The 12,238-nt window shown below is 40.0% G+C and overlaps 1 protein-coding gene across 2 annotated transcripts in view; it reads right to left on the bottom strand.

Annotated features, from left to right (window-relative positions):
• MDN1 (midasin AAA ATPase 1) overlaps positions 1–12,238 on the bottom strand; it is a 130,699-nt gene that overhangs the window by 10,727 nt on the left and 107,734 nt on the right. For both annotated transcript variants that reach the window (XM_081045201.1, XM_081045202.1), the window contains exons 84-92: positions 10,570–10,707; positions 8,571–8,712; positions 7,110–7,285; positions 6,409–6,561; positions 5,784–5,931; positions 3,358–3,689; positions 2,906–3,073; positions 1,744–1,845; positions 761–962 (exon numbers count right to left, since the gene is read on the bottom strand). In XM_081045201.1, the coding sequence (XP_080901327.1) occupies positions 761–962; positions 1,744–1,845; positions 2,906–3,073; positions 3,358–3,689; positions 5,784–5,931; positions 6,409–6,561; positions 7,110–7,285; positions 8,571–8,712; positions 10,570–10,707 (1,561 nt within the window). The remainder of the gene's footprint in view (positions 1–760; positions 963–1,743; positions 1,846–2,905; positions 3,074–3,357; positions 3,690–5,783; positions 5,932–6,408; positions 6,562–7,109; positions 7,286–8,570; positions 8,713–10,569; positions 10,708–12,238) is intronic.

Here is a 12,238-nt window from a genome sequence, read left to right as displayed (position 1 = left end):
AAACTTCTTTGGCCTCAGTGTGCTCATCTGTAAAACAGAGATAAGCTCGCTCATGAGAGGATTGGAGAGATTCCATGACCATGTAGCAAAGGCTCAGAACAGTGTTTGGCACAAAGTAAAAGCTCAAAACATGGTAGTTATTATTATTATTATTATTATTATTATTATTATTATTATTACTGCTTTATTTTTTTTAACAAGTAGGGACAGAAGAGAAAAAAGTAATCTACAGCACAGGTAGTCGTTTTTGTACTATCCTCATAGGTAGACATTATCAACCTTACTCATTAGGACTCAAACAGTGAAATGTCACCGAGAACTAGAAGGGGACACTGATGGACAACTGACTACTCCCTTCTTGTGCTGAGACTTTTTTCCCTCCATTGTTCACTTATAAAGAAAACGTGTATTTCAAGTCCACCGCTCTTGCCATTGCAAGGACCCCCCTCAAGGTGACGATGAAATGTCCAGTGCTCAGAAACACTGAGATCAGCGCTGGGTTCAGATGTGGTCAGTGGTTACCAAGGAGATTTACTGGGCTTACAGAAGGCCCAGAAACCCTGAGCATTTGCACTTGGCTACAGATACCTGTAAGCTAAAAACAATTTGCATTTGTGCACAGTTATTAGAGAGAAAGTAGTTTTAAAAACCCATCCCTCTCCCTCCTAAAATGCATTTATAATAACCCCGGACGGGCACAGTCATACAGCATAAGCTCTCAGAGTTCAGCGCGTAAAGGACATGCCTTCCCTGCACCTACCGTAGGTCTGTGCATCGTAAGGGTCACTCCCTTGCTTAATGTGCTCAAATGCATCTGCGTCCTCCAGCTGGGCCTGGGGCCGGGGTGGCCCCTGCTCAGCAGGGCTGTCCGTGTCCACCGTCCTCAGCCTTTTATGTACGCGCTCATTGTGATCACCCATGGAGCGCTCGTTGTCGGCCTGTCCAGGTTTCCTCTTAAAACTCTGTGGGAAATATGAGGAAATTCATCAAAGCCTTGTCTATTAATAGCAAAAAGACACAAAAATAACCACAATGTCCATCCATAGGGGACTGGGTAAGTAAATGAGGTGCAGCCATACGGAAATGGAATTCAGTGCAGCCGTTAAAAAGAATGGACAAGTCTTGATATACATACACGGAATAATCTCTGACATACTTTTATATCTGAATAAGGGCGAGGCAGTAAAGAAACACACACATGTACACCCACACATACAACCACACGTTGCATATGCAAAAAAGATCTCCGAAAGAGGACAAAACTGGTAGCACCAATTTGCTCTGGGGAGGGTTCCTTGGGTGGCTTGAGGACAGGGACAGGATGGAAGCTTTTTAGGGGCTTGGTGTTTATAGACTAATTTTGTATAATGTGCATGAATCACACCCTATTAAAAAATTCTGTATTTAAAACATAAAAGACTATGGACAGTGCAAAGAGAACTACTTGCTGGTGCTGGGTAGCACACAGCACCAGGCTCCTAGACTCCCTAACAGGAACGGGGTTGGGCTGGGGTTGTGTCTCTGCATCCCTGCAGAGCGAAGAACCCCTTTGACAGGGTTCCACTGGGAGAGCCCCACGGCCCTAGTCTGCTCATCAGGGCTGCCATCATGTCTGGAGGGGCAGGGACAGGGACAGCAAAGGCAGGGAATGTGGTTTGGTTGTTTTTTTTTAAATCACTACATTTAGAGCATCTTTTTCCACATGCAGCTTACACTTTAGTTTAGTTGAAGAGTCATACAGACCTGTGTGTTTTTCCTGGTCTGTTTCTGGGAGGCCAAACGGGCAATGAAGTTGGATTCATGGCCTTCTGCCTGGTTTGCATCTGCAGCTCCACTCCCGTGTTCCTATAAAACCCAAGGCAGGAAGAAAGAATGAGGGAGAAGGAAGCTATCTTGCACCTGGTTCCTGCACTGCATTGTGCACCGGTTCTCTCAGCGTTATTCTCACCTCCGATAATCACACCTGCCTGCCTGTTCTGGAACTCACCCATGACTAAAGCCTGGCCCGTGGGCAGAAACAGAAAAGATCTAGAGCCAGATCTGTCACCCTGCGGGGTGACTTCGCTTTGCACGGCTGATTAGTTCTTTGTCTACAGGAGTACAAGGGCAGGACAGACCTCGAATAGAAACCAGGCTTCTCCAGCAACCAACTGTGTACCTTTGAGATTGCCACTTAATTTTACTGAGGGTTATTTAACTCAAATATGAAATGGAGAAAATACAAAGAACAATAATATCCGCTATTTCAGGGGCTATCCTGAGGACTTGCTGAAGCAATGAAGATGCTTAGCACCTAATGGGTGCTTAATAAATGGGGTGGAGAGAGCATAAGAATACAGTTGTTATTGGAGAGAAAACGGGGGCTTAGAGAGACTAAAGGACTTGAAAGTCATCATCGTAGCAGCAGGTCCTCTGACTTGGTGCTCTTTTCATAGCATGCAAGCGGCCCAAAGCGTAGCCATATACAGAACACATCACTCTATGTCAAGGAAAAGAGAAGTGCTTTGCTTTCTAAATTAAAATGTTTAGAAACCTGGTGAATAGTGAGGAAAAGGGAAGCACTATATTAGAGGCACATTATTGCATGTAGTCTGAATTCTACTTTTCCTTCCTTGGGAACATTCTAAAAAATAACATGAACCTGATTCTCCCACAGAGAACTACCAGTCTAAAAACTTTTTCTCATTAAGCACATCATTTAAATACAGTGTGCAACAAATATTGTGGGGTTTGTTATGGCATATAAAATAGATCTGCAATCGTTTTCTCACAGAATGAGAGATAGTTTAAATATCAACAGCAAATAAACAACACACGTACAGCCAACAACTTCTAAGGAAAACGAGATTTCAGACAGGGAGACCCTTCTGAGAGGCAGCTGGCCAAGGTGACAAGGGCACCTCACCTCCTTGCCCTGCTCCTTCTCAGGCGCGGCCCCGGCCAGCTCCACAGCCTGTGAGCTCTGCACATTTTCCAGCCCTGTCTGCCCACAGGAGTCATGCTCCTTCCTCTCCGTAGCCTCTGGCACCTGTTCTTCTGAGTCCTCCCCTTCTTCTTCCTCTTTTTCCTCCTTCTGCAGGGAAATGAAACACAGCATTAAATGCTCTGGGGGAAAGAACACGAGGTGGGGAACCCCTACAGCAAGCAGACAGCCAGACACCCCACTCCTCACCAAGGGGGAGTCTGCAGGGAGGGGGTCAGCCACAGAGGGTCTGAAAGAGAAACTGAAAGCTGCTTGGCAGCGCCCCCTGGTGATGGAGAAGTGGCCTAAAGGAAATTCTAGTGGGAATAAGATTATTCCTCCTCCTGCTCCTCATTATTATTTCTAATGTAAGACAAGCCGACACCTCACAATACCTGAGGCTGGAGACCTTGGTCAACAGAGACGCCATTGTCTGCACTTTCCTCGCAGGCTTCCGCATCCTCATCCTTGTCCTCCAAAGACGGCTGCTCCTCATCTTCTGAGCTCTCTTCAGGATGTTCACCTGGTCCTTCGTCGTGGTCACCAGCGCCTGTGTCCATCTCTTCCTCCCCCTCTGCCTTGTCAGCTTCACTGGCGCCTTCCTCAGGTTCATGTGGACCCTGACCTTCATTCTGGTCAGAGTCAGTCTCTTCATTCCCGTCCTCAGCTTCATGACCTGCTTCTTCAGTGTCCAGGGGTTTTTCTTTAATGTCCAAAGGATTCTCTTCTGGGTAGATTTAAAAAAAAAAAAAAACGAACACAGAATTTAAGAAACCAACAATAATTTCTTAAGATGGGACATAGTTACCTAAGTGTTTTGTTTTATTATTCTTTTTTATTTTTATTTTTATTTATTTATTTTTTTAATGTTTTATTATTCTTGAACCAGGAGTTGGCAAATTTTGGCCCATGGGCCTAATCTGACCATCTACAAGCTTCTGTGAATCAGGTTTTATGGGAACACAGCCTCATCCATTCGCTTACTTAAGTGTTTACCCCACCTACTCTGCACTGCCTACGCTGCTTTCACACTGTAATAGCAAAACTGAGTATGTGTGAACTCTGTCACAGCTTAGGGCCTGCATAGCCTAATTTATTATCTGACCCTTCACAGAAAAATTTTACCTAACCTTGTTCTAAACTGCACTTAATATTACTTACAATTGATTGGGTGGTGTACTTCTTTAAATAATATGTAATCCATTAAAAAATCCTAAAAGCCACCACAACAGGAAATGACAATCTAATTTTCAAATATCAGTAGGAATAATTGGTGGTCATCATTCTTTAATCATACACAAAAAATATAACACATATACAAATGTAAACAACCCTAGTTGAAAAAGTTTTATTTAAAGAGCTTTTCTATACTGTGGCCACTTCAGAAATAAGTTATTTTGTTAGCAAATAATTCTTTAAAATAACTGCTCCTTAGTTTATACATACAATAGCTTAAAATGAGCCTGGATGTTTTTCTACGGCAAATGGGTTGTTACACTATTAGTGTATTTTCATTTTCTTCATTTTATGCTTGCTTGCTGGTGAAATTTAAAGTGGAAGTCATATTCTAAAATTTTAAGTTAATGAAATAGCTTCAGAAGCAACAACTTATACTATGCTTAAAAAGTAAACTAGAAATTCGCAGAGCAAAGAATGTTCTGAGCATCAGGAAAGCCTGTATCGATTCCTTAACCAAATGGTTCTATTAGGCTGGTACAAAAGTAATTACAGTTTAAAAGGTTAAAAGAAAAAAAAAATGCAAAAACCGCAATTACTTTTGCACCAACCTAATAATTAAGTAGCAAGTTCACAAATTTATTTCTAAGTACCAAAACTTTAAATGGAGAATGGATTTTAAATTTATGAGAACCATATACTCACATTTATATCAAACATCTGTCTCGTTTTTAAAAAATAAATGGTTCTGCATACAACTATCTTCCTACTTCCTTAGATGTCATCATAACCTGAAGCTGTATGTTCTTCCTTCCCACGTTTTCGTACATTTGACATACCCGTAAATACATGGTATTGTTTCTTGTATTAAATTTTTACATAAATAATACCTTTTCTTTTGCAATTTGCTATTTTTCTTCCGAAAAGGTATTTTCAAATTTTTCTAAGCTTTACCAAATACGTCACTGATTGATTAAGAAGCAGAGTGAGGCTAGCTGCCATCCTTCTGTGTGGTTACCTGCCACGGCGGAGGCCCACTATTACAATAGCACCGTCTCCTCAACACTTCCAACTAAAACCAGACGACTCTCTAGGGCAGTCACCCAGATTGAACGATGGATGGCAAAAGCACCAGATTATTGTCATGTGCCTTGTAACTGATTTTTCTTGAGATTATTCAATTTCATTCCCTAGTATAACGTTGTACTTCAGGCTAAATACATAAGCAAAACAATCAGTAACAGAAACAATCATCTCCCTAAAAAAGCTGTCACTGGGCTACATGAGAAGCCTGGGTATACCCCACTGGGCAGTATTTACATCAACCCATGAGATGGGCCACACAGTGATGGATGGCTGTGGGGAGATGGAGCCGTATGCGATGAAGTCCCACCCACACACAGCAGCGTTAAACAGAACTAAACAGAACTAAAAATGACAGTAGTGAGAGAGACCGGCTGGTTTGCAAGCTTTACATCTACTCAGATGAGAAACACTACAAAGAAACAGCAAATAATTTTTGCAAACTGGAATTGAGCTGACCAGACATGATTAATGACCTGGCCATGACATTGGCCTAAAGAGAAATCAGTTAGTGCTCATTTCCCATGAGTTCCAACTGGTCTTTAGGTTTCGAAAAACCTACCTTCTCCTTCTTCATGGTCTGTGTCTTCATCTCCATTCTTGTCTTCACTGTCTAAGTTCAAATCATCTGGAAGGTCCAAAGCCTCGGGTTCCGGCAGCGTTTCCTGATTGCCATGGTAAGGGTCTACCTCATTCTCATCATATTCCCTCTGAACAGTGAAGAGAACAGGAAAATAATAAAAATGTAAAACTTTTTTAAAAGTAGCATTCATGCACAATCAGCTCTTAGCTGAAAGAATACAATGTCTCTGCCCTAAAATTACTAGCACACATTAGAATTTTACTAACATTTTTAGAATTTTCATGTTGGAATTTCAAACTTCATTTTCTGTGTAGCTTCTCCACTTTGGTGAAAAGTCCTGTGTTACTCTCAAAGAAGGAACTGAAGTTTATGAGAAGTTTAGCTTTCAAACTTCAGCATGAGCCCACACAGCATGAAGACTACCTCACTGGTAACTAACAGTTAGCTATTCTATGTCCTATTAAGAGGTTCTGTTACATGTTCTTTTACAAGACAATGGGAAAACATCTGAATAGGCAAAACTTGCGCGACACCCCCTAAGAGCTGTGCAGTCCAGTGTCCTGGCCTTGAATCAGGACAGGGATCTGTTCTGAATCCTCATTACCTCGTCTATTTGTTCATTAATTTTGTCTTGGCCTTGTCCATCATCATCAGCTTCTGCTTCTTCCTTTTCTTCTTTCTTATTTTGATGGTTTTTATCTCTGTTTGACTTCCCAGAATCCAAGTTGTCATCTTTAGCAACAAGTCCACAGTCTTCCTAAATGTCACAGGCAGGAAAAGTACGAAATCATCACGAAGGCAAGATGGAAGCAATCTAAGAAACTGCTTTCACACAGGCTGACTCTCCCTAGCACAGCCCCTAGACATGTATAACTGCCTGCTGGGCCTATCCCCCGGGAATATCCAGCTGACGGGGCATCGTCCATAACCTGGACAGAAGAGTCTGGGTCTGTCCAGATTGCAGGGTAATGGCAGGTGTGTGAACACCAGGGTGGGTCACTCTGTGTGGCTGCAGTGTCACCCTAGCCTGTGAGTTCTCCTACGCAGGGAACTGGAGCAGTTCAGTGGCCAAAAGCAGAATCAGAGCCTCCGTAACGTCCCTCCTCCGTAACACGTGGGATGGCTCGGGTCAGGCTACGCTTTTAGGTCTGAATCAGTCAGTAAGATATAGAGAGAAAAAAGGAAAAAGAGAGATGGCAGAAAGAGAGGAAGGAAAACAAAGACAGAAAAGGAAGTGGTGGTTGGTGGGACGACTGCCCCTCTCAAGCTAGGGACCATGGGACGAGGGAATCCTTTAAAAATTACCTCATCCATTCCTGGTCCCGTTTCTTCAGTTGTACTGTCTTCTTCCTCCTCCTCCTCCTCCTCCTCCTCATCACCCCAGAGCCTCTCATCTAGTTTGTCAGCTTCCTCACCGTTCAGATCACCCATCTGTTTGTCCAGGTCTGCGCTCTCACTATCTGATTTCTCACCATCCTCTTCTGAAAGGGAAGGCACTGAGCTTAGTTAGGCAGATCCCCGAACTCACCTGGTCTTGTGTGTGTAGGAGAGATGGGCCCACAGCCAGGGTGGGCTGCCCGCTCCTACAGAACACTACTCTACTGGCTGGCAGGTGCCTTTGGGTCTGCTGAACTAGTCCTACTGTGTTTTGCAAACTGTTTGAAAGAACAAGGAAGTCAGTAACGTGTTATGTGAACATGCTGTAAGAATGGTGGGGGCACAGCTGTCAGGATGGGACTGAACAACCACATGGGTTGTTCCGTATCTGTGAAATGTCAGAGTCAGACAGCGTGATTTCCAAGGTCCCACCCCCATCCCCGACATACGACACTTCTGTGACTTTATCCAACAGTTACAATCCTGTGTACAGCGCACTCAATTAGAATCTCCCTGCCACTGTCTTTGCTCAACCTCTACTCTGAGATCAGCTCTCATTTCTGCAACAATTTTGCTTAGAATAAGACACTGTATCTCAAATTAAGCGTTGGACAGAAATTTAGAGCAATAACTTAATTATGGTACAAATATATGACAGATGATGATATGCTGTAAAAAAATTATATTCTCAATCATTTTTTAATGACAAGGGCAATGCTCATAATATGTTAAACAAAACAAAGCGATGATAGAACTATTTATGGTCTATGAGTATATGCGTACATATACAGAGGGTGCCAAAACAATGTATACACATTTGAAGGAAAAAAACTGTATTAAAATTGTAATACTCAATAGATACCGATAATAAAAGATGAATACAAACCATGTGTATACATTTTTTGGCACCCCCAGCATATGTATGCAATAAATGGAAAGAAATAAACCAAAATTTATTAAATGGTTTGGGTGGCAGGTCTAACGGGTACCTATTTCGTTCCTGCATTTTTGTTCCAAATCGTCTACAACAAATGTCTATTATTTTTGTAATTTGGAAAAAAACAGTTATTTTTGGAAAAGCACCCTGAACAATTTACTTTTGAGCTGAGGCCAAGCTCTGTCTGTGACCATGTCCCTGGTCTTCGGCACTTCCCTGAAGGGCACCACCCACTCACGGCACTGAGCACACCAGGCAGCGGAGCATCAGGCAGTGCCTCAGTTTACTCACAGAAGAATCTCCAAAACTGACTACAGATTCCTACCTCGGTGGAGATGGTGATGGCACATGCATTATGTTAATGTTGACAACAGACTCCTAACTGGGAACATGTGATTTCCTGGATAAAATGTTTATTTTTCAAAAACAAGAATGCAGTGATAATCTCAAACCTTGTTCTTCAAGTTCCCCGTCATGCATTTTCCCATCAAAGTCTTCTGACATCTCAATGGCATTATCCTCGCCCTTAATGTCGGATTTTGAGTCAGGATCCTCTTTATCCTTTTCTTGACCCGTCTGAAATGTATCTTCTGCCTAAATTAAAAAGGAAAAAAAAAGGTAGCTTAACTAATGTTTATTCAGCTCTAAATAGACTATAAATACATCAATGCCAAGGTTAATGCTATAAAGTTATCTCTGGTGAGATAAAAAGGAGAACCAATAGAGATAACCACACATGATAGTTTCTGGTTTGCTTTAACATTTCTGTAGTTAATTTCCAGTTTTAATGCATTTGTGATTATAGAATATAGAATTTTTTGAGGTTTTCTTCATGTGAATTGTTTTAAAAAATCCGCATTTAAAAAAGAATATGTATTCTCTGTCTGTAGGATAAAAGAAATCATCAATCTTACTATACTGTCCGTATCTTTAATATCTATTTTTGTCATTTTGATCTCAAAGATAGTAACCATCTGTGAATGTAATTTTGTTTACTATTCCTTAAACTACATATTCTTATAAACCCTATGTGATATTTGGGGCAAAAGATTCATGACTGTTATCTCATTATGGTTGAATTTTAAAAGTCATTTTTTAATATACAAAAGTAATAAAATCTTATTAAAAGAAATCTAAACTCAACAGAAAGAGTCAATTTCTTATGGCACCACCATCTTCCAAAACTCCCAAAGAATTACCACCAGTGACATTCTGGTGCATTGTTTTATCTATAAACACACCATGAATAGTAATATAGGTGTTACGTATCAATACCTGCCTCCCAACATCATTTTAAACAAAAAAAGGAATCATGCTTTACCAACTGTTTTGCAATTTATTTTTTTTAACTTGCAACATCTCTTAGATATGTTTTCATGTCGATACATATAAATATACCTCATTCTGTTTATTTATAGTATTGCCCTGCATATTTTCTTTGACCCTAATTTCTATAAATACACTTCATTTAATACTGTCATATTGTTCTGATAGCTTTTCATCCCTCTTAATGGTTTTTGCATTGGGTTGTACTTTTTCTATAAGGTTTACCTTTTAACTTTATTTTTTCTGTTAGAAAAGTACTGCATGCTGATTAAGTTAAATTTGGGAAATTACACAAAAGCCTAGAAAACAAATACATATAGATATGCTATCTACTACATATTAGAAAGATCTCTACCACATAAACACTAGCAGTGCTCTTTTGTTTTTTTTTATTTATTTCCAATTTTCCCTTCACAGAGACGGGAGGTTTGAATTGGCTTGTTCCTTTATTTTTAATAGCTATAACCATACCTTAAAAAGAAATTCATGGTCTGCTTTAGATTTACAATGTAAGTGATTTAAAAAAAAATCCCATTACTTCTTATTTCTTCAAGTTAAGTTGGTTAATATAAATGACTAACAATAATATGCATACCCCCCAAAAAAAAACATCACTCCCAAATGAGATAGGCATTTTAAAAAGCAACACAACAGTCTTAGTCCAAAGTATCTGAATATTTCAAAAGTATTCTTGATTCCAATCAAAAAAAGAAAACATTGGAATTTTCACCATGCTTTAAAGACACACTGCAATAAAACCTGTTAATAACATTGGCATTATTTAACGCAATTATGACTTAAAAGTTTTTTATCTTCAATCAATCACTACCAAAAATACTCTCTAGAAAATCATCAGCAAAAATCTCCCCACTTAAAATTAAAATTTTTAAAATAATTTCCCTCTCAAATTATAGCCATAACCAATGGCTATGTTGCAAAGTTCCTTTCTGTGGTCTTTAAGTTTTTTATTTACACCCACTCCTCACACTCCAGTATTTCTAGGGTTCCACAGATCAGTTTGAAAACCATTGCTATTTATGTGTGTAATTTAAATACTCATAAGAAAGGGGAAATGGCGCGAGCTTCTGTACACTGTACACATACTTCAGGCATGTGAAAACGTACCTGTTCTTCATTTTCTATCTGGTCACTCACATCCTTCACACCCTCACCTTCTCCAATCCCACCTCCCTCATAGTCATGGAACTCAGTTGCTCCCTCTCCTGCTGCATCTTCCATAAATTCTTTGGGTAGGCAAAATCCCTTGAAAATAAAGAGTGAACAGTTAGGCACAAAAGCAATAAAAAAAGGGATTTCCAGTCCTGCTACAGAAAAAAACTTTTTTAACAAATGCTTAATTCTTTTTCCAGCTCAGTATTTTAAACCTGATGGAAAGGAAGTACAAGAGGACCTTTGACATTCTTTTTTTCTTTAGTGATAACAGTTATTATGCAGTTTCAAAGCTTGACATCAGATTTAACATGAAGTTTTGACTTTGTAGAGACCTTTGATGTTTGGTAATTTGCCACTTTGCCAAGACAAAACTTTAAAGTATAGTAGAGACAGTATTTAGGAGCAAGTCATTGAAGAAGAGAAGGATCTCTCAGTGTCTAAATCCCAAAGGAGTTTGTCCTTCTTTACTTTTTATTTACTTCTCAAATTAGTTAGCCTGAGAGGAGGGAGAGGAGAGAGAAAAGACAAGTAACCCTGGAAGCACAGCAACTTGAAGCAGATAATGAAGTGGGAGATTTTATTTTTACTTTCAAAATTGAAGAGAATTTTGTGTGACGCTCCTCAAATAAAATGTTAATTTTCTTATACATAGAAAATATGCCTTCCCCTCAACTCTTGAAGTAAGCCTGTCACTCTGAGGGAACATGCCACATCTGGTCTCAGCTGTTTGCTGCCAAGGCATGGAGCAATCCGGCACTGGGCATGGGGTCTCGAGTGGAGAATAAGGTCAGACCTTAGTCATGTCCGGGAAGTGTTAACAAAACTGTGTCATGTTGGCAAATAGTCGAAAAGCAAAATCAACTACTAGTGTATGGGACAAAAATGAATAAAAAACGTAGAAGAAAACAGTGGCTGTCAATCATAAATTGAGTATACAAACTATCAAGGTATCTGTCAATCTGAAGATAAAAACATACTAAAAATAAGTTAAAAATAAGCTGTTAATCAAGGAATTAAAATCCAATTAAAAACCGGCAAACACTAGCTGTGACTTAGTTACAAGGAAATAGCTTTCTGTGGATTAAGTGCTGTAATTACAACCTAGATCTACTATCTTAGCACCATGTCTAACCTACTTTCAAGTTCCCTCAACACTACTCAGAAATGATATGAATATACGTAATTTGGATACTTAAAAAAAGAAAGGCAAACTTACTTTCAGGACATATATTCTTAAAAAGTTCACTGAAAAACACATTTCAGTTAACTTATCTAATTTTACCATTGAACTACATTACTTTGAAAGAAATATGTTTAGACATAGGCAGAATGAGACCCCACAGGAAGAGATTCAAATGCCCCGGAGGGCACATGACTACAGCCACAGCTGTGGCAGCCAATGGGCTCTCAGCACTTTGCTTGTATCAGAACCACTTCTAACCCCACACCTCACCTGAACACACACACAAGGTAGACAGGCCCAAATCATTCTAGAACCTGTCAGACCAGAGCAATGCTGCAAGTGGACAAACAGCTGACTCAAATCTCAGCGCACCCTCACCATACACTGTCCTGTCACTGTCTTGCAATACAATGTTTCCACCAAGAAGGGATGGGACGC

This window comes from Rhinolophus hipposideros, assembly GCF_964194185.1.
Source record: "Rhinolophus hipposideros genome assembly, chromosome: 3".
Lineage (NCBI taxonomy): Eukaryota > Metazoa > Chordata > Mammalia > Chiroptera > Rhinolophidae > Rhinolophus > Rhinolophus hipposideros.
Note: the sequence above shows the minus strand (reverse complement) of the source record. Positions and strands in the feature narration are given on the sequence as shown.